The sequence below is a fragment of the Danaus plexippus genome, chromosome 2, assembly GCF_018135715.1.
Source record: "Danaus plexippus chromosome 2, MEX_DaPlex, whole genome shotgun sequence".
Taxonomy (NCBI): Eukaryota; Metazoa; Arthropoda; class Insecta; order Lepidoptera; family Nymphalidae; genus Danaus; species Danaus plexippus.
Window position 1 is genome coordinate 8,311,836 of NC_083537.1, and position 27,727 is coordinate 8,339,562.

At 30.5% G+C, this 27,727-nt stretch overlaps 2 protein-coding genes and 8 non-coding genes across 10 annotated transcripts; 6 read left to right on the forward strand and 4 right to left on the reverse strand.

The window, feature by feature from the left end:
- Window positions 1–10: 10 nt before the first annotated feature.
- On the forward strand, window positions 11–3,820 carry LOC116779395 (lysosomal thioesterase PPT2 homolog). Its single transcript, XM_032673654.2, has 6 exons — window positions 11–367; window positions 516–657; window positions 869–976; window positions 1,174–1,345; window positions 2,023–2,124; window positions 2,307–3,820. Exons 1-6 carry the CDS (start codon window positions 233–235, stop codon window positions 2,503–2,505), a joined length of 858 nt encoding a protein of 285 aa, XP_032529545.1. The 5' UTR covers window positions 11–232; the 3' UTR covers window positions 2,506–3,820.
- Window positions 1,605–1,676, forward strand: Trnaq-cug (transfer RNA glutamine (anticodon CUG)). The gene has a single exon. It is a non-coding gene; the product is annotated as a tRNA-Gln (tRNA).
- Window positions 3,821–6,493: 2,673 nt separating the features above from the next.
- LOC116779659 (uncharacterized) lies at window positions 6,494–7,154 on the forward strand. Its single transcript, XM_032674053.2, has one exon. The coding sequence runs from the start codon at window positions 6,587–6,589 to the stop codon at window positions 6,956–6,958; it is 372 nt and encodes a 123-aa protein (XP_032529944.2). The 5' UTR covers window positions 6,494–6,586; the 3' UTR covers window positions 6,959–7,154.
- A 2,763-nt stretch (window positions 7,155–9,917) lies between these two features.
- Window positions 9,918–9,989, reverse strand: Trnaq-uug (transfer RNA glutamine (anticodon UUG)). The gene has a single exon. It is a non-coding gene; the product is annotated as a tRNA-Gln (tRNA).
- A 2,173-nt stretch (window positions 9,990–12,162) lies between these two features.
- Window positions 12,163–12,234, reverse strand: Trnaq-cug (transfer RNA glutamine (anticodon CUG)). The gene has a single exon. It is a non-coding gene; the product is annotated as a tRNA-Gln (tRNA).
- Window positions 12,235–14,461: 2,227 nt separating this feature from the next.
- Window positions 14,462–14,533, forward strand: Trnaq-cug (transfer RNA glutamine (anticodon CUG)). The gene has a single exon. It is a non-coding gene; the product is annotated as a tRNA-Gln (tRNA).
- A 6,446-nt stretch (window positions 14,534–20,979) lies between these two features.
- Window positions 20,980–21,098, forward strand: LOC116765387 (5S ribosomal RNA). Its single transcript, XR_004353173.1, has one exon. It is a non-coding gene; the product is annotated as a 5S ribosomal RNA (ribosomal RNA).
- Window positions 21,099–26,012: 4,914 nt separating this feature from the next.
- Trnaq-uug (transfer RNA glutamine (anticodon UUG)) lies at window positions 26,013–26,084 on the reverse strand. Its single transcript has one exon. It is a non-coding gene; the product is annotated as a tRNA-Gln (tRNA).
- A 1,028-nt stretch (window positions 26,085–27,112) lies between these two features.
- Window positions 27,113–27,184, forward strand: Trnaq-uug (transfer RNA glutamine (anticodon UUG)). The gene has a single exon. It is a non-coding gene; the product is annotated as a tRNA-Gln (tRNA).
- Window positions 27,185–27,655: 471 nt separating this feature from the next.
- Window positions 27,656–27,727, reverse strand: Trnaq-uug (transfer RNA glutamine (anticodon UUG)). Its single transcript has one exon. It is a non-coding gene; the product is annotated as a tRNA-Gln (tRNA).

Below are 27,727 nucleotides of genomic sequence, written 5' to 3' on the forward strand. Positions count from 1 at the left end.
TCAAGCACAACACTTTCAAGTTTCAAGTTTATCATTTGCTTTACTTAATTTATTTGTTATTTTCAAGCTGCAGAAACGAACTGTTTACGTTTATATATTCTAAAAATCTATAGCGTCATTGTGATTTCTTCGGCAATTTGTATTTATCTGATAATTTTAGAATTGCTTGAGTGTATATTTTTTATAAGTACTGTATAGTTTACTTTTTCAATCCTTTGTTTATTCTCGCACAATGAAACCGAACGTTGGTGTTTTTATATTCTTCTCTATTATATGTTTAAGTTTAGCTTATAAGCCTGTTGTCTTAATTCACGGCATAATGACGGGAAGCGGAAGTATGGAAATGATCAGTCGCAGAATACAAGAGGTACATAAACCAAAATACATAAATATATATTTATTAAATTCGTACAATCGAAAATCAAGCACTATTGAATTTAAAATTTGTGATGCTATATATAAATAATATAAATATATTTTTGAATTTATTATACATCTTTTTTTATTTTATTCAGAAACATCCAGGAACAAAAGTATATAATGTGAATAGATTTGAAAGTTGGTCAAGCTTAGAAACAATGTGGCATCAAGTTTTGGAGATTGGGTTGGATGTAGCAAATATATCTAGCCAACACCCTGAAGGAATAAATTTAATTGGTAACTAAATATTTTGAGTAGATAATTTAGTTCAATATTATTTAACTCCCGTAATTGATACCAGTGCTGACACTGTGGCCCTTATGTTATTGTCTTTTTATTTATTTGTGTTATATCTGTAATCTAAATACTAACTTTACTATGAGCACATTTTTTGTGATCATGTAATACTTACCAACCCCTTTTAATATTTATGTCTTTTAATTTCCAGGATATTCCCAAGGTGGTCTGATAGCGAGGGGGATTGTGCAGACGTTTTCAAATGTATCAGTCAGTACATTTATATCCTTGAGCTCACCCCAGGCCGGTCAATATGGAGGTATACAGAAATATATACATATGTTAATACACATTTTTTAAAAATGTAACTTCATTTATTTAGGTTTAAACAAAAACATTGTCAAAATGACCAAAATTTTTTCTTCTATATAAAATATGAAATACAGTCTGAAAACTATAAAAAAAGATGAAGCAACAACATTATTGTTAGTGAATTATGTTATTATAATGTTTCAGCTGGATTTCTCCACATAATATTTCCTGGATTAGTCAAAGAAACCGCCTATGAGCTGTTTTATTCCCGTGTGGGTCAGCATACTTCTGTCGGCAACTACTGGAAGGATCCGTACCATCAATCATTATATGAGTCTTATAGTGTATACCTGCCCTATATTAATAATCATATCCAGTGAGTATGCACATTATATTTCTTGTTAGTTCTTATTAGACTCATATATAACTCTCAGAAAAAACAATTTGAAAATATTTTTTCTTATTTTTACTCATACAACTGAGTTTTTAATTGGAACAGAATCAGGTATTTAAATATTAATTTCTTCCTCGTATAATTCTTATCAATAGAATAAGTTCAAATATTAAATATTGTACAAACAAAAACCATAATACAATGAATATTATAAATTACTTTTTCATTCTACCCAGCGAGCGGTTCCATGGTGTAATGGTTAGCACTCTGGACTCTGAATCCAGCGATCCGAGTTCAAATCTCGGTGGAACCTGTCTTTTTGTGCTTTATCTGTAACTAAATTTTAACGATGTCAATAACAAATTTAATTAATATAAAACATATTACATATTTATAAGAATATCATCTTATTCCATTTGACGACCACATTGTATAATAATTTATATACTATTTTCTTCTATTGATTATGTTTACTCTATTTACTTAAAAAACAGGTCACACGTTCTGACGATGTGTTCGTTGAATATTTTATCACATCCAATAACTGTTTTTCTCCTTGAAACTGACGATAAACTAAATCAACTTGTTTACATCTTACAGCTGCTGTATCATTCGAGATAATGTTAACTAAACGTAATTAATGATATTATTTTTCACAGATCAGCAAAGTCGGATGATTTTAAAAACAACATGCTCCGTTTGAAGCGCCTCGTCCTGATTGGTGGACCCGATGATCAGGTCATCACGCCTTGGCAGAGCAGGTAAGTGAATTTGTCGTACTAAAATAATGTTGCCATTTAAACAATCTATTCAACAGATAATAAATCTTCAATTCGTATCATGTATTTTTTATAATTACATTATATATGTGATGACAGAAATAATAAAAGAACCAATCAAATTAATTCATCTACGTATCTAAATACCTATTCCTTTGTTTCAGCCAATTCGGTTACTACGACGCCAACGAAACTATAATTGAAATGTACGAACAGGATATATATCTGTCAGATAAAATAGGTTTAAAGACGTTAGACAGAACGAAAAGACTGCATCTGGTGACTGTGCCAGGAGTCAATCATTTCAACTGGCATATGAATGTGTCTATAGTAGATGACTGTTTGTTACCTTATCTCGATTAATGTTCAATTTGAAATAATTTTCAAATACTCTATGAACAAAATTTTTTGATACCGCTTCAAAACCATTTTAACTCTTATATAACTGATTGTATGATCATGAATAATATAAATTATGATAATTAGTAATAAAATTAAGTGATCTGAAGTCAGTTCATTTAGATTTACAATGTTATTTATCTAAATCGGTGCCAAGGAGGTTATAATAGTCAAGTAGTATTAAGTATAACTAGTTTTACCATGTATTGTGATTGTTAAATAATTCACCAGCAGCTCATAAAAATATATTCTTAATGAATATGGCATTTATAGAGAATAAGTCATCCCTGAATAACAAGTCTGCTTATAACTCTACTACTTATATTAAAATACTTATTATTGCAATAAATTAATCCATATCAATACTTAGTGGGAACTATCAATATAAAAAATGTGAAAATTATAATGTATGGTAATTGTATATTTTAAACGGAATGATATAAAATTCAAATGCTGTGACGTAGATAGTACAAAGTACAGCTCTGTTTTTGTAATAAATCGTCGCTGACGTTTGAATTACTGATAGTGATGACGATATTTTTTATCTTACTGTGGCTGAATGATAAGGATCAACGTCGAGGGCGCCTTTTAAATAATAACTTGACTTTTGCTCATAAAACATTAAAAAAAAAGATTTATCTACACCTTACATTCATAATAATTAGTATAAATTAACTAATTGCACAGTAATAAGGTATAAATTAATGTCTGTGATGTAATACATGTATTTAGTATTTAACCATCATATTTGTAGTACATTTGGGTTGTTTTAATACTAAATAGGAAATAATATTTGGCTTAGATTTTAGTTAAGACATTACCGAAGTTATTATGTTGAACAAACAAACATCAACCATTACTAGAAAATTATCCTTACAGGATTACTAGAAAATAGAAAAAATATATACATATATATATTTTATTTTTTTAATTATTAATACAATTGAATCTCGTTTGTAATCTTTTTTTTTATATTATTTAATTGAAGCCAAAGTTTTAATGTATGAAATATAATTTTTAAACGTTTAATGTGATCATGAATTTATATCAATAAGTAGACAATTTTACATTTTTATTTTTAAGGTCATGTCATATTTAGCTACTATATATTTATGAACAGTGTTATACTGAATTTCCTTCTTTAAAAATTATATACTGTATTTTCTCTTTAATTTTTGTAATACTCTAAGCTTACTTTATCTCAAACACGAATGTCTCTGTTTTATAGTCTTATGTTCTTGGAGTGTAATTTATCAATAAAAATTTTACACTTTTGCAATATTTGTTTTATTCGATGATATTTAAATTTGTGGCATTATAATGTAAATCATAGCCAACACATCTGATGTCAATGATTAAAAAAATATATAAACAAAATAAAACACATGTTATAAGAGACACAGTTAATTCTGATGTTATATTAGAATATTTTATTTTTATCCTTACCATCAATGAATCATTTACGTGCAAAATGTGTAGTAAGATAATTTGTGACGTATAAGTTCCAAATAATACCGTATGACAGGTGTTCCCTGCTGATAAGATAATCTGACGCAATGATGAATATACATGTTTTTGAAAAAATTACGTAATTTGTTTTTTTAAGCAATTCTTGAAAACGATTGGAGTTGTTCCATTAGATTTAGGCATAATAACGTATTATCGATTATTTTAAGATATTCATACAGTTGAAACACTAGGATACGTAATAATTATAAAAAAAATATGAACTATGAAATCGTTTAATAGTGAAAAGAAAAGGGGAATTTTGTGAAACTTATATCGCTTCCCCTTACAAGAAATCGAAAAAGAGGGGAAAATGTTGACAATAATTGCAATTTACAATAATTTAATAAATTAATATAATTATACAAACGTTTAAAAATCTCTGTTTTCTTTATGCAGTGATACTTAAAAATTTTCTTTATAAGTTCTACGCAATGTAAAGTAATAGTTACCTTTATAAAAAACATTATGGATTCTTATAACTTAATAAGTTAAATAGTCGATTGATCTACCAACATATAATCCATATAAGGGATTGAAAAATGAAATGCGTAAGTTTATAAGAGCGTCAGGCACGCGCATGCGTATGACTCACCCATAGATGCATTTTTCTTTCGCGCCATTCATTCGCACGGGTTGTCATAGATTAACTGTTATATTTTTAAAATTACGAAACATTTATTATATACAAATATATATCCTGCAAATAAAATACAGTATAGTTTAAACGATTTACATATTTCGTACTTCATAAAGTTACAATGAAAAAATTAAAGTGACACCCAAATTTTATTTACTAATGAATAAATAATTGTCTGTATAAATAATTACTATATAATTTTTCAACTGTTTAATTGTGTTTGCATTTATTGTCTGTTCATTTAATCTTTGTCGTCTAAAAGTTCTAAGAAATGCGGTCTCATATGAGTCACTCGTTATATTTTCTCATACTTAAGATTATGTGAATTTGGTAACAGACGTGATTCATCATGTTTGTTTAAGGAAAAAAAATTAAATGATTCAATTGATAAGTTAAAACTGATAAAGTTTACATAGAATTATTATAACTCAAATTATTGTAATTTATTAGAAATAAGGAAGTTGCAACAGGAAAATCGGTTTCGACAGAACATTGTCAAATAAATTAACTCAAAAGTAAGAATTTTAGTGACGACGTTTAATTATTAATTAGTAGGTACCAATAATTTTTATAACTTTATATTTAATAAAAAATGAATATATAATAGATATTAGATACACCTAGATTCACTTATACACAAACAATAAGAACTAATTTTGAATTCAAGCAAATACTGTGGCAATAATGGCTGGGAATTAATATGGGTGTATTGACGTATTAAACTGACAGCAAATAGGAAGCGATACATATCAAAAATTATTCAGATACTTCTATTATTAGTAAATTCTATGTATAGTGCAGGATATAATGAGGGAAATAACATTTTTTAAGGTCATTGAAATCACGGCCCTGTTATTGACTTCCAACCGGATAAATTAAAACGGTATATTTAATATCCACGCGATTATAGTCTTTATGTCTGTGTAATAGTTCTCAAATTATAATAAACAAGTATGATGCGTGTTTTATGTAACACGGCACCTGACACAGTTATTCAAGGCAAACGTAAGAAATTTACAAAATTTTTAAATTGCACGTGAAAACCCATTCTACATCCGCTGTAAGTTTGTGCAATTTATTGCATTTAAAATATTCTGCCCTTAATGACGCATTAGATGAGGCTTATAAAAAAAGGGTTCGTTGGAAAATATTTCAAATATGACATAATCGAATTCTTTCCAAGCAATCTATTATGAGTGGTGATAATAAGATCTGTTAGATTATACTAGAGATAGTAGACATTAGTCATAATAATTATGACAGTTCTCTGACGCGAGCAAACATCCGAAGACATCATTACGCAAATTTATCTATATAATAAAAAAAAAACAACACAATGTTTGCGTTTTACGAATTTTGGTATCAAAATAAACTTTCGCGGAAGTAGAGCTGAGTGTGTTCATTCTAAGGAATTACAAAATGGATGAAAATAATAATACGAAGAAAATAAACTCTCAGATGACATTTTCTTTTAAATGTGTTGACAGCTGCTTTTCTGCAAATTACATACAACAAGCGTGAAATGATTTCAATAGACTAGTGTCATAGAATTCAGTCTAAATATATTCTAATATTGAGAGCGGTAATTCTTGTTTATTAGACACGTTTAGTACTATTGACAAATATATTTTAATGATATGTTTTATTTCACGGGGAATAACAAAACTTTTAATAATTAAGTTTTTAAAATCAAAGCGTCATTAAATAAACTATCATCAATGAATTAAAATGACGAATACACAGGGGACTCCCTTATCGCCCGTGTGCGCGAGCGCGTGTCGCTGAGCTTATAAACACCGCGCCTTCCAAATTTAAATCATTCACTCGTTGGACTCTACAGCGGTAACACGCAACAAGATAATCATTTCTAGTATCCATATTTAAATTAAATCTTTTAAAATGAAAGTTTACTCCATCCTCGGTAACAAGAAGAAAGTAACTATGGAATCAAATCCTACTCGTCTGAAAGTCGTTGGAAATAACTGCATAGTGAGAGTGACGAAAAATCAAGGAGAAATTGAAGTTATCGGAAATGACTGCAAAGTGGAAGTGATTGATAATATGGGAAACATTAGCGTCGTTGGCAACGGAGGCAACGTTATGATTTGCAAGAGATGGAAAGGCGATAAAGTCTCTCTGGTCGGCCCGAACTGCCATCTTATGGTGAACGGGAAGGACAAAACCCCGCCCACTTACGAAGCCCAACTCTCACCGTTCAGCAAAGATCTGGATGACGTCATCGAATCCATCTTCTCATTTGTGATGCGATGAGTGTCAATGTAACATCAAGTAACATACGCTTGATTGTTTTTAATCGTGTTAGATTTCTCGCCAGAGGAATTAAATGGCTTTAACTGTACCCCAAGTGATAGTGTTTCGGCTCTGCTTCAGCTCAGTAAACCAGGGGAAGGATATTTGTACCTGTGTTATTTTATAATAAAATCGTTCAGAAATTTAAAAAAATAAATTATTTCTTCAATTTTATATATAATAACCCAATTTATAATAAAATTTAATTTTAAAGAATTAATGTATAAAGATATAAATTGTCAACAAAATATAATTTAGATTTTCATCAAAAACTATAAAGTAAAAAAAATTAAGAAATTACAAAGAGATGGTATACTATAATTAATAATAAAAGTGATATCAAATATGTAAGCACAGTTTTATAGAAGCTATTTTACCAACCTTAAATATTATTGATTCAATAATGGCGCGTTTCAAATTGTTGTGGAATATTTTAAATTGATTATTAATAGTTTTAAATCTTATCGCTGGCGTTAGTTGATAAGATGTCTATTGAGATACACATCATCTCAATTCTCAAGCGATGTTTAATATAAAATTTTGAAATATAATATATTAATTTAAGGAGTCTCATTAAGTTATTAGTTAGTCACATTATAATTTGTTTATATTTATTTTTAAGTGGACACCGCGGCTTATACGGGGTCGTCATACTATGAGAATATTTTAATTAAAATTACATTTACAAAATAGTTTACACTGCTACAAATTAGCATAAAATTATTTAGATAGTTTGCTTTCTCGATCTGAATAATTAAAAATTTTGTAACTTCGGAAAATGGCGGAGATTTTTTAAATACAAAATCCGATATTACTTGTTATTTGTTTTTTTTTCGTAGATAAGATTTCCTCCATAGCGCTCAAAAATCTTTGGTGTTTGCTTATCTCTTATATCGTTTTGGAAATGTCTTATATACAATGTTATTTTTACGTAATGATATATTTCTATTGATCGAAATAATATAATATATTGTGGAGTGATTTTGAACCATATTTGTTACTACTAACGTCTTAGTTTCTTATAACATTGCCATATATATATTAAAGCACTGGGCTTGAAGTATGACGTGATTACATATTTAATTTTCAGTATATCTTGTTGGAGTTTGTGTAGTCTTCTTTTCTAATACTTTAAAAAATCGTCAGGAAACTTTAAAAGAGTAAATCTATGTTTCAGTAGATACTGTAAAGAATTATTTTGTGTACTTTATACATATATGTATATACAATGATATCAAAGACTTTCACGAGTATTTATTATATTAAAACTACTCGTTTTTTATTATTTTATACTCGGGTAGTCGGTTAGTATGTTGTTTAAAATAACAAAACATCCGTAGTACATCCCAAAATATTAGTTTTTTTTTATATCCACATATTCCGAAATAACATATTAAATATGCTTAAAATGAATTCTGAAGGAATTTTTAATAAAGTCTTTCGTTATGCTATGTATCTATACGTCGAATTTGAGGGCATTTACCTTAAACAATATTGCTTAAATGAAAAAAAATGGGTTTTTGCTTACGTTAGTAACGTTGGATTTTTAAAGAGATACTTTATATACATAAGTATATATATATATAGATAGATAATTCTTGAGACCTATGTATATATAAGTATTCATATTTTATTTAAAGTTTTTACTTCACTGTAATTATACGTGTTTATGATTTGAGTTATTAACATTGAAAATAATCGATATAACATAATCTGAAGAGTTTTAATGTTTTTTTTTTAATAATATGTTATTTAACTCTTCTGATATTGTTATATTGCACCTAAACACGATTTAGGGACTTCACCTTAATCATTCATTCGCCGACAAAAAGTGCATTTTTTTTGCATCTTTGCTATTACGTCTTTAACTACTTGGATCTTGTGAAAATTACTAAAGTATAAAAGAAGTGAGAAAATTTATATGTTTATATATATACACACGTATGTGTATATATATAAGTATATATATATGGGTATATATATAAACACCTAAGACGACGGAACCTCCCACCATTCCATGGATTCGCCGTGCGGGCGCCGGGTCCATCGCGTTGCAGGGATAGCAAATTTAACAGTGCCTAGCAACCCAGGTGTAGGTTTAAGAGTCCCCTATCTGACGTGCCTTTTACGCTCTCCTCCACCGTCCAAGCTCCTTTCTCTACATAACCAAAATGGAAACGAACCTACTAGGGCTGCCTTCGAAGTACGTTCTAACAATGAATTGATGTTCGTTTTGGACGGGCCCAAGCCTTTTAGCAGGTTGTAGTCTGTAGAAAGATTTGGCTGTTATACCTCTCGCTCCTACTTCTACCGCGTACAAATTTACAACGAATCTATTCTTAGTGAGTTCGTTAGTGAGCTCGTAATACTTGTTGACCTAGATCATTGATGACATTTCTAAAATTTACGCAAATTAAATACGTATCATTCAAAACAGTTTACTGTTATGCTGTGCTAAACATATTGTGAAACGAGTGTTTCGTGACGTCACATCATTATCGTCTAGAGTTCAAGTATAGGTAATATCAAGATAATAAAACTAATTAAACCGGTGATTTCCTGAAAGTCGGGGGACTTTTCAGGAAATCACAGCTCTTCAATACGTACCTACCAAATACCTTCAATTTGTAATGCAAACTATCCTAGTATAGATAATAATTATAATTTTTTAATTAAAACTACATCTTTGTGAAGGAAATTCATTCGTAAGTTTATTTTTTGACATGAATGATGACACAAAATACGAATTCAATCATTTCAAAAATATATAATAATAAACTAACTATGAAATATTTTATTATCTTTGACGAGAATTATGAACAGGCACTAATATTTTTATACATAACTTAATAAATAAAATAAAAGGAATATTAAAAACTTATATTTGTTTTAATACAAAATAATTGAATAAAAAAAAGACAGGTTCCACCGAGATTTGAACTCGGATCGCTGGATTCAAAGTCCAGAGTGCTAACCATTACACCATGGAACCGTTGACAATTTCAGTGAAATAGTGTAATGGATTATTTTGAATTGGACTATTTATATTTTGAAATTTAAATCTATTAATATAATATTCATTTCATTAGTACTAGCTTTCACCAGCTGCTTTATCTCCGATTATTAGTTCTTAAAGACTGACAAAATGATATATCTGTAAATAAATACTTCATATTTACAAAATCTTCCATACACAAGATGGAAATACATGATTATGCAAAACGAAGAATAAGGCTATTTGGTTCTCGGTCTTACGTAATGAGATGGAGTTATGAACAAGAACTTATATTTTGTTTATGTTTAGCCCGGTCTCTACAACTCTCTAACTTCAATATATAATAAATAGCAAAAAAAAGCCTTCGCCAGTAATGTTCTGATACGCGTACTAATTTACTTCACCACACCTGATAAAACACGTCAAAAGTCCCGTTAACCCACTAAGAGCCTCCCGGGCCCCGTAGGTTTTAATGAAAAAGCATCAAATTTCATAATTGACTCCGCCCGTCTTCGGGGACTCACAATTTATTAATCAGAAATAATAATTCACAGGTAATGTCGTTGTACGAGTGAAGCTCTACTGATAACAATCGCTCCGTCGTAAAGGGTTGGGTCCGGTTGGTTCGGCGTTAAACCGGGGTTTAATGTTCAGGTTTTTCACATTTATCGGTAGATCATTGTTTCCACAAGTCGCGATAACAATGATCGATCGGGATTCCTGAATAATTTATCTTATCGTGTCTCTTATATTTTATTGGCATCATTGACTCCCAAACGAAGGACTTTTGGAGGAGAAGTGTCGTATGAAGCTTCACCTTGGCGATAACCTCCAAAGCAATCAAACGATTCTTCTATAAAAGCCTTTAATAAAACCATCGTAAGGCCGGTGCCACCGACTCATAGATTTGAACGTGACACGCTAACAATCCCATGGCGCGTGGAAGAGTTGGCATTTTTTAATTAATCTAATCAGTTAATTTGTGAAGGCGCGCCCGAAATGTTTTGTTATAGAATTAATGGATAACGCTTCATGCTTCAAGTCCTCCTCCTCTGGGACGTGTGCTTTTGGTGATGCAAATGAGGTCATTTGATAGGATTTTGGTCGGTTTTAAGGCGTCATTATGTACTACGTATACATAACAGTCATATTCGAATTTATGAACGTACTAAATTTTAAAGCTCTACCGTACCATGCCGTTGATTTGTTTTGAGTAAAGTAAACTTAACGAAAATACAATAAGAATGAAGATACAAAATAATTTTCTAAGTGAACGTCTCTTTTCAGAATAGCCAAAGGGGCTTTATAAATTATTTTTTTTCGTATTTGTGTAATACATATATTACGTTTATACATAAAAAACTCAGGGAGCAACTTAGTTACTTTACTTGTATATTCTGTGACGATTAAATATTATTGTCCTGGTCTCCACACAAAATATCATCACAGTTAATATTATGTTAGTTCTCATTGAACATTCAATATACCCATATTCATGTTCGGAACTACTTTCGACGCAGACAGTTTTTGGATGGGTGACCGCATCAAAAAACTTCTTATTATTTTGATGTTTTCCAATAACAGTATGTTGTAAACAAAAAATGTATGATAACATTTTCCCTGCTATATAACCTGAACTTAATTATATTCTGTTCCTTTGAATAAATTGTTATTAAAATCAACATTTCCTATTTCCATGTAACAATATAATGTCACTTAAATAATTACGTCCTTTAACAAATAATAAAGAAAATAATGGGAAAACTATAATATGTTGGAAAACCTAATTATTAATTACTGTAATAAATTGATAAAACAAAAAGCACTGACCTTTGGCTGTATGAAAAGGTACGGGATATATATTATAAATTATATGCACATATATATTAATCATACTATTGCTTTAAATATATATTGGAAAAAAAAAATGAGCAACAGAAACGCAAATAACCTGTACAAGACATCGATCCTAAATAATATGAGTTTGAACATAAATAAAATGTGAAAAATATTTAAAAATACATTTAAATTCATTTACAAAGAAGCGTATATAAATAATTATTTTAATACTTATGATTAAAAATATAATAAAGTTATACTTTTTTCTTTTAATACGTATTTACAATAAAAAACATAATGATGCTTTAACCAATCATGTTAAGAAAAATACAGGTCCCACCGAGATTTGAACTCGGATCGCTGGATTCAGAGTCCAGAGTGCTAACCATTACACCATGGAACCGGATGAGGCTAAATGTGAAATACAAGTTTGAGTAGATTTAACTAATAGTTACAATACAATACAAACTAATATTTTCAATGGTTAACATAAAATACAAGTAATGACTATTTTTGTAACTTTATCATTTTTTAATTGAACGTCTTTTATGTTTATCTCCCTATAAGAATGCTCAAAGATATTGAAGTTCTATAACTAGTACGGTTACATACAAACTCATTAATTCCATTAAGAAAAATTAGTTGATTTCGTTTCTGAATTATCAGTGACCAATCAATAGAAAGAATATTTGTATGTGTTTAAGAAAAATATGTTAGTCGCGATAAGTTATATAATATTTATTTAATAAAATTATCCCTTACCTTGAAACCACTCAAAGAAAAACATAAGATATTCAATCGCTTTTCGCTTCATGGCGGGCAGCTGTCAAAATAACTAAAGAGGATGCACAACATCGAAACTCTTTACGTGGTTGTCAAAAATTGAACGTAAATTTTTTGGAAAGTGCCGAAGAGTCCCGAGACGGTTTATCCCTCATTGTAACTCGATAAGATATTTATTGGCGGGAAACAGAAATGGAATGGCTCCTTGGCGGTTACTCGACTTCGCCATAACGCTCACGTCCGCTGGCATTCTACATTTTTATTTTGTCAATATTTAATGTGATGCTCAGAAAGATGACGCTCTCCACGTGATATTAATACGGCGGACGTATTCGAAGATATCTTATTTAATATCTACGGAGGCTCTTTTTTTTTGGAATATTTAAAACCACTTTGAAACTATTAAGGGATAAATATTATGTTTAAAATACTGTGTCAAAAGGAAATGGATAAATTAAATACTCAGCTAAGTATATTTATGGAAGATTAAAACAATATATAATAAATCTTTAAAGCCTGTTTAGTTATCTCTGAAGACAGAAAACTATCATCAAGTCGCGATAATTTCATTATCAAATATCTGTTATACATTTCTTATATACAAATCTCGAGATGAAATATTATAATAAGGCCAACGCGGTGTTTAGCGCTGCGGGCTTACATTTCAAAGCGGTCGTTTAGCGACCGACGTAAAATATAGTTTTTTTACCAATACATGTCATACATCAAAACTAAAAGACAATAAAGATCTATTATGTTGGCAGATAAGATTTTCAAAGAAAAAATCTACATAATCAAGTAAATCTACAAACAAAAACTTTATTATTATTATCTGATATTTATTTTATATAATCTCAGCCTTATAAATATATATGGTACATACATTATATTTAGACAAATGTAATTAGCTGTAATGGAATTCGTTGCAGCACAGCGAATCAGTCAAGGGTTGACGGGGAGTATTCAAGAGACGGTATGAAAAAACTTTTCGAACTACCCACTTTTCATTTCGGATGTAATCTACAACGACAAATGGTCCGGACCTGACTACATTTTGTTTTTTTTTTGTTCGTGTCACGTAGAACTTTCTTCGTGAAATCACTAAAGGGGTTGTTATTTGTACTTTTTAAGGGTTGATGTCAATTTTTTTTATTATAAATTATATATTTAGTTGACCCAACAATTGTATAATCTTTCTTTTTATGTAGCAGCTACGGAATCGAATGTAAAGTTTTGCGAAAAGTACATACCGTTGTCTGTTAGACTGTTATTTTGCAATTAAATGAAATTATGTGTCATTGATTTTCAACTGATACTATTAATATATTTTGTATTAAGAATGAAAAAACGAAGAACGAAATAGACACACCTAGGAATCAAACCTAATATAAGTAAGTTCCGAAACGATTTGTTCTCGTGACACGATATTACCAGCAAGACTGATGGCGGGTATGGTTGCCCGCGATAAAATATTCATTCCTGTGAACACAATAGTTTTGCACTCACCCTGTATATTAAAATAGGTGAACACATACTTCTTCTTTCTTTTCATTTAGTAGTTTTATGGCAAATAAGTTGTTGAATATAGAGGTAGTCTTTAAACTGTTTTTCACTTATATTTTAAGATATAATAAGGAAGATTTTTTTAAATTGTTTTTTCAAATTGATCTATAAACATTATTGAAATTAAAAAAGATGGTTGAAATTTAAGAATTTGAAAGAAAGAATGAAAGAAAGGGCGCAGAATAGTTGCGTGATTTATATAAAGATATTCAAACAGTTATGAAACAAATAATTAGATCCAAATCTTTTTATCACAACGGCAAGTACGTCACCACTTTATATCCGGTTCCATGGTGTAACGGTTAGCACTCTGGACTCTGAATCCAGCGATCCGAGTTCAAATCTCGGTGGGACCTGTTTTTAATTTTATATTTTTTGTATTTTTCGTAACTGCTCTTATAAACTTCACGCGATATAGTTTTTTGATAGCACCGCTGCTTATCGCGATGTCATTCAAAATTTGGTACACAGTGCGGAATTTTACCATATAATATATTGTATGTTTCTCGTATAAAACTAGAGTCATATAATTTCAATCTACATACGTACCTCGGGGGAAATTCGTTATCAATATAACATTTTCTCTCTGTCACTCTGCGAGATGAAACCATCACATCCGATCCGATCGAAATCTTAATCCAATACGCCGCGACAGCTCATGATTTATACTGGGAAGAGTTGGTTACACTAAAATGTTACAACAAAAATAAACATACGATTAATTAATATATAGTTAAGTTATGTGAACAACGTGTTCGTGGTACAATTTCTGATTATTTTTTCAATGTTCACCGTTGCTTCATAATTTTCACATACCTACAAGTTGATACTTAAATGTTGCTATTATAAAATTACAATGTTTCAGTATTATAATAAATTATAATCAGTCATAAAAATAATTCTAAGTATTGTTGTATATTATAATTATTACGGTACGAATGTCGCCACTTGTAACAAATACTATGAACTTAAAATATTATATTTTTGATAAATATAATCAAGTTTCTTTTCACCTACCTTAATTACTTTGATATTAAGCTTGGATTATGAAACATATAATTATTATATTATGAGGAATTTTTATTTAGCTATAAATTTTATTTAATATTTTATATAAGTACATTTTAGCGCTCACCGTTCGTAATATACTTCTCGTCCACACCTGCGCGCAATCACATAATCATGGCAAAGGGGATTTTTTTTCTCATATAAACGATAAAAAATAAAAAAATAAAGTTTAATATAACACAATTTCATTATTAGAATTCATTATAACTTTTAATTTTTTGATCAATTTTTAATTTTTTGATCGTAATACCTATCTATTGCTTAAATTTTCTCTGCGTAGGAAATCTCAACATTTAAAAAAATATATATATGTCAGTCGTCTAAAACGACAATCATAGACTATTGTTATTTATCCATTCTATATTTGAAATATAACCGGCAATAGGGAGTTCAATTAACGGAGTCCCGTAATTAATGGGACGTTCCGGGTCCGATTAAACTCAATCTCCGGTAATCCGCGGCCCAGTCGCACTTACTATAGTTAAATAAAATTAATAATAAATTGTTTATGCTCAAAAAATATGTTTAGAACTTTATTAAAATTAAATTTATCTATTTATACATTGGCATTGAGTGAATTCATTGTCAGATGGTTCTTATAACAATTAATGCTGGACGCTGGCTTTATATCAAAAGATTTATTTAAATTCTATAATCGATGTATCAAGTAAATAATAAATATTCACAGTACAAAAACTAACTTTGTAACGAAATAAATATTATTATCATTATTTTAAATTGTAGTCTGCTGCCGTCAATAATATATTAAACAAATGTACACTTGAATGCGACCAAGATAATTTATTAGTATAAACAATCAATTTAATTTAACCGGCAACACTGGGCTCCGCCTGGGGAAGGCACGCACTAATTACCGAAGAGAATTCGATGCAATAAATCACGGGCATAATATAACAGCGCGTCGCGTCGCACAGGAATGCACGCCCCAAATCCAGGGTACAATTCGAATTTCGAATTTCACACAAGTGCGTAATTTAATCCAGTGACACTGGCCACTGGCTGTTCTTTATATGCTTAGGATTTTAAAAAAATCACAACCTATTCCGCTATGTAGTTTACAAAAATGAAGAAATAATTGAAACAGCTTGTTGTATTTTTTTTATTGTTTAAGCTCTTTTTATGATCAATTAACTTTTTCAATTGTTGTACTTTTTATTCCGAATTTTTTCGGAATCTTATATGTATAAGAAAAATGAGCTACACATAGATATTATGCCATGTATATTATATAAGAAGTGAGATCATCACATTAAGGATGAAACAAAGGTTTACAAAAATAAAGTTGCCGTTTAGAAGTGTGTATAATCATTCTAAATTAAAATAACTAACTTGAAGTTGCATTTTCGTTTCCCTGAGGGTTATTTATGAACAGTCACTGAGCTATGTAATAATCTGAGGCGGGATTTAATTTGGCGGACTGATTTCACACTAGGGTACGAAAGGGATGGACTTATCCAGTTTTAAGGAGTTAGAAAAGAAGAGATATAATGATCGTTAGCGGCTGAAAAACGGAAAATCAGATGCCTTACTTTGAGTTCTTTTTCGAGTAAATAAGATGGATTTGTTTGAGCCCGAAACATGTGTGTTTATAAAATGGATGGAACTAACTTCAGCTATTTATATGGAGTTATGTTAAAATTTGTTACATATTTTAATAAATATAATACTTAAAATGGCGTTTGGAGAATTCTTAGTCAAATAAAATTAATTTTTGCTATTGATTTAAATTAGTTTATTTTTCTGTAAAACATATAACTCTGTAACAGCCGCAATTTGAATGTAAAGGTAAGTTTTCTTAGTAAATACAACCGCTTTGTTGACAATGATACAAAACGTTTTTCAGCCTAATTTAGTTTCATTTAATTTCCATAATATATATTTATTTTTTATACATAACCTACAGGATGTTGTCGATTCATATAAACTTAAAATGTTCTTAAACAACCATTAAAAAGTGCTTATAATGAAGCTATATTATAGACTTCTTTTCAAAGGTTTCAGGTGTTATAAAGCCTTAATATTGTTGAAAATTATCTATAGGATCTTGAAAACTATAATAACTATAAATTTAAATAAAATAATATTTGCAAATTATATGTGATAGTATCACTGAAATGTTTTGTTTCTTGACATAGTTCGTATATGTATTTATTACCGTCTACTGAGCATAAAAAATATTAAAAAAAAACTGTATATGAGATGTAAAGAAATTTAAAAAAGGAACTAAATCACGCAAACCTCATTTGTATCATACTTTTAAAACACTTTTATCTAAATAAATATTTTTTATGAAACAGTTCCGCAATCAAAAAATGTTAATGTTATAATTTAATGTTTATTTTGATGTCTGAAGAAAATGTATTTTCATCTTTCCTGTATAATATTTCTAGTATAGTATATTGGTAATGTTATCAATGATACTATACCTTAAAACTGACTAATATTTCATTGATGTCAATCAAAACAATTGCTATGATCTTTTCATCAGGCGGAGTGACATTAATTATGGTTAAAAATAATACAAATTAAACTATCTAATTGAAAGGTTTCTTTTAAATGTTAACATATTTAATTTTTGTTTCATAATTTAATATTATATATATATATTATCAGGATTACCTTGTAAGTTTATAAAAGTATATAGAAAATTGTTTCTGAACCGCTTTCTCTGTCGGCTTTTTAATGAAATCCTCCTTACGTGTACATCAAATCTAAATAGCACAAAATAAATATAATTATAAATTGGTACATTAGTGATGCGACAGTAACACTTGTTCTATCATTTGTTTGCCGCAACACGACCTAATCCCGGGTTTGTTCCGGGATAATCCGGGATCACGAATCATGACACTATTGTTGTAAGTGTGAAACCGACACAAATAGGCCTACGGCTTTGCAAGACCCTAATGTTCCCCTAGCCTCAAATGAACATGGAAAATTAAACCTAATGAAAGGCATGGTACAGTTAATTTTTGTGTATCAGTTTCTTGACTGTGGCTTCGTCGATGTAAAATTACTTTTTAAAAAACGGTTTTATTTAGTATCAATCGATTTTGGAACGTAACATTTCAACACAAGATTCATTTTAGTTCGTTTATATTTTTGTAGTTAAGACCTTTTTCAATCACATGGTTATTGTTTTGGGGCAAGGGATGTGCTTTTGAGTGAATTTTTATTTCAAACTCTCATTGTAGGGGTTAATAACAAGATTATTATTTATATTTAGGGAGGTTTGTTCAAATATTGCTATTGCTTGTTAAATGAATAGGCAAATGTGGTCCACTGTGGGTCCGTATGGCTCTATTTGTGCGGAAAATGTATATAGATATATCAATTGGTCTGCAGACCAAAATTTGTTTGGTGATGTAGTGTACTTTGTGTACATTAAAAATTAAGAATTTTTATAAATAAGTATAATAAAATCTTTATTAAAATAAATAGTATATATATTTCTATTCCATTATTTTATACACTCTTTCAACGGAATCATTTTTAAACTTTTCCTTTGCTGCCTAATGTCTGGTGTCTACACTTGTCATAATCTGACAGGCGTTTGATGCCCGTCAAAGTCAAAAATAACAGAAGTGAGGAATACAGATTTAAAAACTACAGGAGATAATAAAAAATTTAAACTATTCTCTTTTATCGTTTGTACTTAGTTTAGAGTGTACTAAGTTACGATTTATATGCAGATACAAATCCACTGACGCAAAATATTTTCTTACTTAATTTAAAAGTATTTTGTCTTATAGAATATTGAAATTTTAAAGTGATTTAAAAGTAATCAAATGAAATGGGAGGTATTATGATTGCTTTATCTGACTTCACCTAAAAATTATTTAGAGCTAAGTATTGACGTTAAAAAAGATAAAATAATTTATAATAACTGTGAAGTGGATGCAACTACAGTTATGCAAACCACCACTAAACCTTATGGCCTATAACGTAAACGTCAAAGTTTACGACGGCCTACGTCTAGGGAACGCGTTATCGAATACGACACGACAGCGAGACGATATTAATATTAATTACAAATTAAATATTCAAAAATCATGCTATCAAAGTTTCTATTAGGTATAAATTGTGAATATATTATGTAAGTGTAACATTTCTCGCATGAATTGAACTAATTGTACGAGTTTTTCCTGCATTAAATTACGCGGACAAAGTATTGTTTAAAACTGTTCCTATTTGAAATCGGATTACAATGTTCCATTTAATGAAATTATTTAATTAATATAGAATAACATATAAAATATATGATAACATTCATATTTATTTTTCAATCGATGGTTATTTTTATGTATCGATCATATTATGAGATAGATAGCATTAGTTCTTCGCTTTATTCTCTCCCTATCAGACCAAACGTATCGTGTCCGTTCCGTGATATAAAAAACCCGTCCCATTCAAATATATTCGATAATTATCGTCAATACCAAGTTGACGACACTCGTGGGCGCCGTGAGTTCAACATGGCACACTTAAATGGCATGTAAATTTACTATCTGTTGCAACGGCGGCCATTACGCGAATTGCTTTTATCTTATTGACATGTCTGGTTACGTTTTATTGGTTATGAATGGTCGTATTTGAGTAATAATATTTACCGTATATGAGTATTGCCTATTCAATTGTTGCTTGTATATAAATTTATAGGTTTTTTTTTTTTTAAGATTTTCAATATTAATGGATATTTTTTTTAAGTTAATACAAGTTAGGTTACATGTAGAGATATTAGAATTTGTGTTAGTTTTAAAGGGATTTAAAATTTAGGTAAATTTCTTTAAACATGTCTATTGAACAATGCACATATTTATTAATGTTGTATGTTTGATACTTGGTTTAATGTTTATGGTTATAATTTAAAGTGTTAAGGTGCTCGTGCTTCTACATCGATATTCCCCTAATTCAGTTTCCAGCTTTCTTCATTATTAAAGAAGTTTTCTTGTAAATAACCACCGCATCCCCTTTTGCATAAGTAAAGACGCTTTAATCGCCGATAAAATTCAATTCGTTTAGCAACAAATCAATGTGGCGAATTGGCAGGGAATGTGTAAATCTTCATTAACTGAAGATGGCTCCCAGCACGCGATAAGACTTGTGACGAGAGGACAGGCGTATACAATTAAACATACTTTATTTCTACATATGAAAGAAAATAAAAAAAATACGCCTTCAATTTTGTTATAGCAATTCTGTCGTTGAGTTAATTTTTCTACATGCAAGGATAGTATTTTTTAAGTTTTAATCAGTTTCTTATACAATTGAATGCCGTGTTGTTTAAAAGGTAGTCTGTTTGTAAAGGAAATTTAAACTGGGCACTGTAAAGGGTAATGAATATGAAAAAGAAACGAAGTTCCAACTAAATCAGATATCACGATCGCATGCAGTGCGTCAGTTCCAAGTTCCCTGGAGACCAGAAGGCATCAATTATTGCTGCTAACTGCCCGCTTTCCACACGAACTTGTGTCGACCATGTGTTACTATTTTCACGTAATAAGGAAGTTTCTTTTACTTATTGATTTCTGTCATATATTATTAAATATATTCTGTACGCTTTACTATCATTAGTTATTTCACTTTTCATTATTGTTCTAAATAAAATTAGGATTTGTAAATAGAGTTAGTCACAAAATGTTTTTATATTATTGGTTCTTTTAAATGTTTATGGTATACTAAGCTTATGTACCATACATTTGTATACACTGTCGCCAACGTCCATACCACGTTGAATACACCGGTTCTCGTCCGATCACCGAAGTTAAGCAACGTCGGGCGCGGTCAGTACTTGGATGGGTGACCGCCTGGGAACACCGCGTGATGTTGGCTTTTCTCATTTTATGTTTTTGTTACCTTTATAAATAATGTTATATTTTTTGTATTTTATTTTAGCATTTAACTTACTATCATGAAAGTTTGTATTAAAGGACGTATTCTAGTGAGGATATTTGTAACTCTTTTATGTAGAAACTATAATAATATAGATTATATATATTATACGAGTATAGAATTACCATATTTATTCCGCTAAACTTCATGTTCAGAATACTTAGCACAAATTTGCATCGTCACACTACATACGAAGCGTTTCCCGTTTTTCTCTCGATGCCCTACGTGACTTAGTGTTAAGTAATTATAGTTCATGTGTGAAGCTTCATGAATAAAAAGCTGAAAACGCTCTGTGTTGTGGTAAGGAGCCACATTTCGGTTAAGCATTTGTTCTTGTGGGAACACGACATAATAACTGTATTAAGACACGTGATGCCGAGGGTAGATAGAGCTGCGTAGTGCTCAGCACGTTTTTTTACTCAATCACTATTGGAATGTTGCTAAATGTAATTTCAAAGTCCACTCAGACGAAGTCGCATTCATAAACTAGTTACTTTCACATTAATAAGACTTATTTTTAAACTAAGCCTTGTATGGAACGCAATAATTTCTGTCAAGGACGGAACATTTTTAATAATTCCGAGATTCGTAACCGGGGGCCATACTTAATTCATTTCGATATACTCCAGCAACATGTCTGATGTCCATAACAGTAAAACATGATGATTGAGTATCAGGTATAACGGAATGATTGATTTGTATCGCTATGCCGCATAAAATATTGATGTTGTCGTAAAGGAACCCTTTGACCAGGCTCTTTGCATAATTTTCTGCCTCGCGAGATTCTCAAGGGTACAGCCTTTTGAGTGTCATAGCCCATTAGAGTTTTATATTTAACGTAAATGTGAAAATTCGAATACACTAACAATATACACTTTTTATAATGACGACTGATAACGCGCCTGTAAACTGATCATTAATTTTATTATCATAAAACAGTTTTGAGCAGTAGTAAAAACTAAAATATGTGTCTCAATGCGAAAATGATATTTTATTAAAATGGTATCGGCGTTTCATTTAAGGTGCTATTGATTCAGATGTCATTTGTATACAGCCTTGAGTTACGTCGACTGAAAGTCAAATAAACTTTATCGTCCTATCACTTAGTATCGCATTGCCATAAATATTGTCGTATTTACGGGGCACGTATAAATTGTATGATAAAGTTTTTTACTCAAGTAATCACTATTCATGAGCGTTATAGTATTCGGTATTAACAAAGGTATGGTGAGACAACAAAGGTATAGTTCTAAAGTTCTTGCGCAGTGTATAGAAGTCAATATAATGTACACACGTAAGACTCCCAGAACACTAATTAGTGTAGCAAATAATTCGAACGTACTTACATACCTCTTTTGTCAGAATATATTGAAACAATCTATAGACAAATCGAGTTCTTACGATCAATTAAATAAATAATTTCACCAAATAATATTTTCCTTAAAGGCTTTCCACCTATAGTGAAGCATGTTTAAAATATTCAAAGTTACAGAGCACCTATTCCAGGCCTCCTATTATAAAAGATAAAATACGCGTCAAGTCTGCATATTGACATTAAAACTGTAATTAATATAAGTCCCAAAATATTCACAACTCACAGATAACATTCATATATACTTTATTTGAACGTAATTCTTTTATAACTCAATCATATATATCGATATAATTACCGTCACTTAACGGCACATTTCAAGAGAAGATCCTTCCTGATTTGATTTAGTGGTCCGTGATCATTGTCATTCAGAAGGCATTAACGTGAATCAATTACGGGGGGAAATTCAAATGTCTACTGATAGAATTGTCACTGAAGAATGTGCGTGTGATAAAATGTCAGACAATATTCAAAGACGTGATCGCATACGGATGTCTCATTGGTGCAATACATTTACCTGCCCTCATTGTTATCCGATCACCCCCTCACATGACGAGCGCCATGTACGTAAGTTTACTAGACTGTTGAGACGTGAATTATCACAGTGGTGCTGATACAAATGCCTTTTTTATTCCAGTAAATGCGTGATTGAATTTTTAAATATATTATTTATTTATTTTTTTGTCATATAATATATTAACGTTATAAGGATAACGATATTATGGTGAATATTATATAGTAATATATATAAATCCTGAATATAAACATTATGTATGGATAAAGATATTTACTTATATGGTACATAATGCCTTCAGCTTGATACGGTTTGACTGAGGGCGCGTAACTCAATACGCAACTTGGACGCCTCTAGATACAGCTAGGGATGTAAAAAGCAACTATCTATGGTTACAAGACTGAAATAAATTAAAATAGGAAAGTAACAATTCTCATTATGGGACTAGATAACAGCAATTTTTTTTAATATATTAATCACTCGAAATCTGCATTGGTTTGATTTTTTTGTTAAATTTTGTTTATTTACTGCACTATTTTTAGCTATCATATCTGGCATATCGATAGCTCCTAGTCACATCCCTAAAACGGTTCGCGAAAACTGTAAACGGATTCGGCATCTACTAAGCGACAGTTTTAAAGTAACTCCTCCCCTAACTTGATTCCGATGCGTCACAAACTTAGCATTCGTGCCATCTTTATGTAAATAAGACAAAGTTAAGTTTGCGCGCTCCGTCGGTGAAATTACAGTACGTCGACGTTACCAAACTCGTTTATAGGTTGCAAGGAGACTGTGGTCGGACGCCTTAGAAATTTCATCTTATTCTGTCGTGACAGTTTTTTTAATGTTTCAAGTCATAGTTTTGTTTACAGTTAGTCAGTTAGGATGTTTTGGACGTATTATTATTGAGTGGTCGATTTAATAAAACATAATATATCGACATTTACTAATAGTATCAACGACATGGCTGTATTATATCATATAGTATCTTAAATTAATGTATCATTTTGTCAGTCATTTCATCCTTTTCGCATGTCAACTTAAAATAAGTATAAAAGATAATTTGATAAAGTTTCTAACTAAAAGTGCACTACCCAGACGATCACGACACAAAGCTTTTAGCTGCAAAATGCGTTGATACAAGCTCAACAGACGTACTTCAGCCATTTTGCTTTCTCTAGTTCAATCTATATTAGCTCCTATGACGCGCTATTACTCGAACTTTGAGTTCAAAATCGAGTACATATCACCGAGCAACCTCTGCTAAGAGAAAAGGGATGTTACTTTGAGTGCAATAAGAATTTCTATCCATAATCATATATCGTTGTTAGGAATTGAACTCGTGCTTGGCATTCCGAAATGAGCTCAGTTCGCAGTGGATAGAGTGCACTATCGTTTTATTTGAAGTAACGGCAGGTGTGACAAAATTGCGGCGGCGACATTGTACAATTTGAATAAATTTGATAGCGTCGGTGTCTATTGTGGAAGGATGAAGATATCGGAAAGTGATATGGCGACGAAATTGGACCCCGCCACGGATTATAAGCTTTCCATTCCGGCCGACTCCTCTCGAAGGAGACTTTATAATATGACTTGGAGCGGAGCTATTGAACATTCCTTAATATGTAGGTGTGTGTATGTATTCGGTCATTCGTATTTATTTTTTTATAGGTAATGCTTATAACACGTAAATGAACTCTCTGTATGTATTAGACGTTAATTTGGCATTTTTTGGAAATTTATCATTTTGTATAGATTAGTTGAAGTTATGATTTGATTGAGCGTTAAGCAAAATTTTTTATTTATTTCTAAGGAATATAAAGTAATGTCCTTTTATAATTATTTTTTTTGCAAAACATGTGACTGTTTGAACACTTATTTGAAAGTACGTTTAGGCCTTTAAGGACTAGTTATTTTAAGGTGTTATGGTACTTCACGGTATGAATCCTATAAAAATTAGACTGATTTTGGCCTTCTTTATTGTCTGCTTGTTATTTTTCGAAACGGTTAACAATATAAGGATCAATATTATATATTCAGTAGCCAATATTATGAAATATAAAATAATTTCATAAAAGGGATGAAGTAATAAAGCAAATAATTTTTTCGACAAGTTTTCAAATAGAAGCCGTATTTTTCTCCTTCAGTACATTTTAAACGAGGTAATTTCTGACGAAAGAAATAAGTAATAATATAAAAAGTACTGTTCGATCATTAACTTTTACATTTAATGTAATATCCGTAACCGTAACTATCTTTAAGTTAAAGATTTACTTTCATATAGCCATGTACGTATAATCCCTGCAATTTACATGAAAAAATAATGTTCTTCGAAGGAATAATGAAATAAAGCAGTTCTTTTTTCTTAATCAAAGTATTTTGTCAAGTCCTCTAGAATTTTGCCACGTGTATATTGACAAAAGATAGGATTAAGCACTATTTAACGAGTTATTTTATTGTTCCAACAAGTTTAAACACAAACAAAATGTAGAACAGAATTATTTTTAATGTTTATCATTGTACAAAACTGTCCGAAATATTTTATTCTACAATCACCTGAGATAATTCTCTAAGTAGTATAAATATTGCATTTATTTATTGAGACACGATAGCTTAGTTGTCGAAGGAAGCGGAACGCAATATTTCAGAACTTGCTGGTTCAAATCCAAAGAGCGTCGATGAATTTTTGATTTTATATTTTGGTCTAGATTTAGGTCCAGTCTAGATCGCTTGACAGTTTTGTATGGCAAAAAAATGTGAACTATGGAGAAATCTGATTACGGTCAAAGTCTTATCCGGTCCTATGAGTTAATTGCCTGATAATCAGTAAGCTTATCACAAGTTTACTCATCACACTATATACGTAGAGTTTCTAGTATTTCTACAAATGTCAAGATTGATTGAAGTGTGCTTATGTGCTAATTTGCGAAGTTACGGATAAGGTCAAGTATGTGGAAGATAAAAAGACAGGTTCCACCGAGATTTGAACTCGGATCGCTGGATTCAAAGTCCAGAGTGCTAACCATTACACCATGGAACCGCTTATCATATCAAGCATAATTACTGAATAGTCGATTTAAGGTTTCACTGTTAACGGTGACCTGAGACATTGTAGAGAAAGGTGGACATGTTTCGTCGTTGATTCACATGACTTTAACAAGTTTGTTACTAAATATAATATGAACGTTTGTATATTAGTTTACACACAATATAGCATTAAAATTAAAAGAATTCATCATATTAATTTCTTTATTTTTGTCCAAATATTTTCGATATAAAGATAACAAACCTCTTTGGACCGCTGATTACAAGATCTGTTACTTTAAATATCAAATGTCATTCTAATCGATTAAAACTGTAACAAATCAAACAAAATAAGTCATCAAAGCGTCAGTGTCAACAGATTGGCGTACATTATATTGTATTATAATTTGTAAAATGCTTGTAAATCCGTCCGGAGTAAAATCTTAGTGAACCTCATGGGACGCAATCATCAGTCGGCCACATATATTATTCACGTACTGATTGCGTACGGACGGACGATTTGAATTATATATCACCGGTCATACCGGGGGCTGTGGGACGGATTTACGGATATTCTTTTATATTACAACGTCCACTTTGTAAGTTTTTGTCAGCAACGTCCACGCTTCGCCTTTCACATCGAATCATTCATCTGCTCTTAATGAGACAATAATACATTAAAAAAAGTTTGTAAAATTAATTTGATGCTATATTTAAATATAGAATTAGTTGTATCGTAAAATCGTAATATATTACTAATTAATATACAGGTTGATTAAATTGTTCTTCTTTTATTCTACCGAGTATCTAAAATTGACGTATTTCTTCGACATTTTGCAAAGACTTGAGTGATTTTGAATAAAATAAGCTTTTAATTCAGAATTACATTTTATTTTTCATAATACATTCAAATAACAAGGAGCAATGATGTTGATGTCCGACTTCATTAGTCGTATTTGAACAAATGTGAAGTGAAAGTAATTATTTTAAGAAATGAGTTCGGCGCTTGATTTGTGAATATTTTATTATTTATTATTGATATCCGGTTCCATGGTGTAATGGTTAGCACTCTGGACTTTGAATCCAGCGATCCGAGTTCAAATCTCGGTGGAACCTGTTATTTTTTTTCAATTAAACGTCCTGCATTCAGCGAATGTTAACTCAGATTTCTTTTTAAACCACTAGGTATATTTCATGTTTATTATAATATATAACAATCCGCTCCTGTGCGCTAGCGTGAACATTGTCAATACGCAGCAGTGCGTGATAACAGCCGTTTAGATAATCTCCCTCGGGAGATCATACTCCCACCTAAATCCATCTCATCTATGTAGCTCAGACGTTACACATTCCACTTACCACACAATGTCCAGCCTATTCTTAAACTAACACTATATTACAAGGATAGTTAGTGTTTCCTCTGTTATTTTAAATATATATATTTATGTAATTATACATAAAAAGTAATTATTGCTTTATAATTCTGTTAGGATCGATGTAATGCTCACTTCAAATAATATAGAAATATTTCTTTGTGTTAAGAATGATTACTTCTTATCAATATTATGGCCACAGATCTAAAAAAATAGGTTCCACCGAGATTTGAACTCGGATCGCTGGATTCAAAGTCCAGAGTGCTAACCGTTACACCATGGAACC

What these genes read in the sequence shown, in the direction of transcription:
- LOC116779659 (XM_032674053.2), top strand. Translation starts at nt 6,587, where the DNA reads ATGAAAGTTTACTCCATCCTCGGTAACAAGAAGAAAGTAACTATGGAA.
- LOC116779395 (XM_032673654.2), top strand. Translation starts at nt 233, where the DNA reads ATGAAACCGAACGTTGGTGTTTTTATATTCTTCTCTATTATATGTTTA. An exon ending in CCAGGCCGGTCAATATGGAG is followed by an intron (nt 977 to 1,173) that starts GTATACAGAAAT and finishes ATAATGTTTCAG; the next exon opens with CTGGATTTCTCCACATAATA. An exon ending in TATATTAATAATCATATCCA is followed by an intron (nt 1,346 to 2,022) that starts GTGAGTATGCAC and finishes TATTTTTCACAG; the next exon opens with ATCAGCAAAGTCGGATGATT.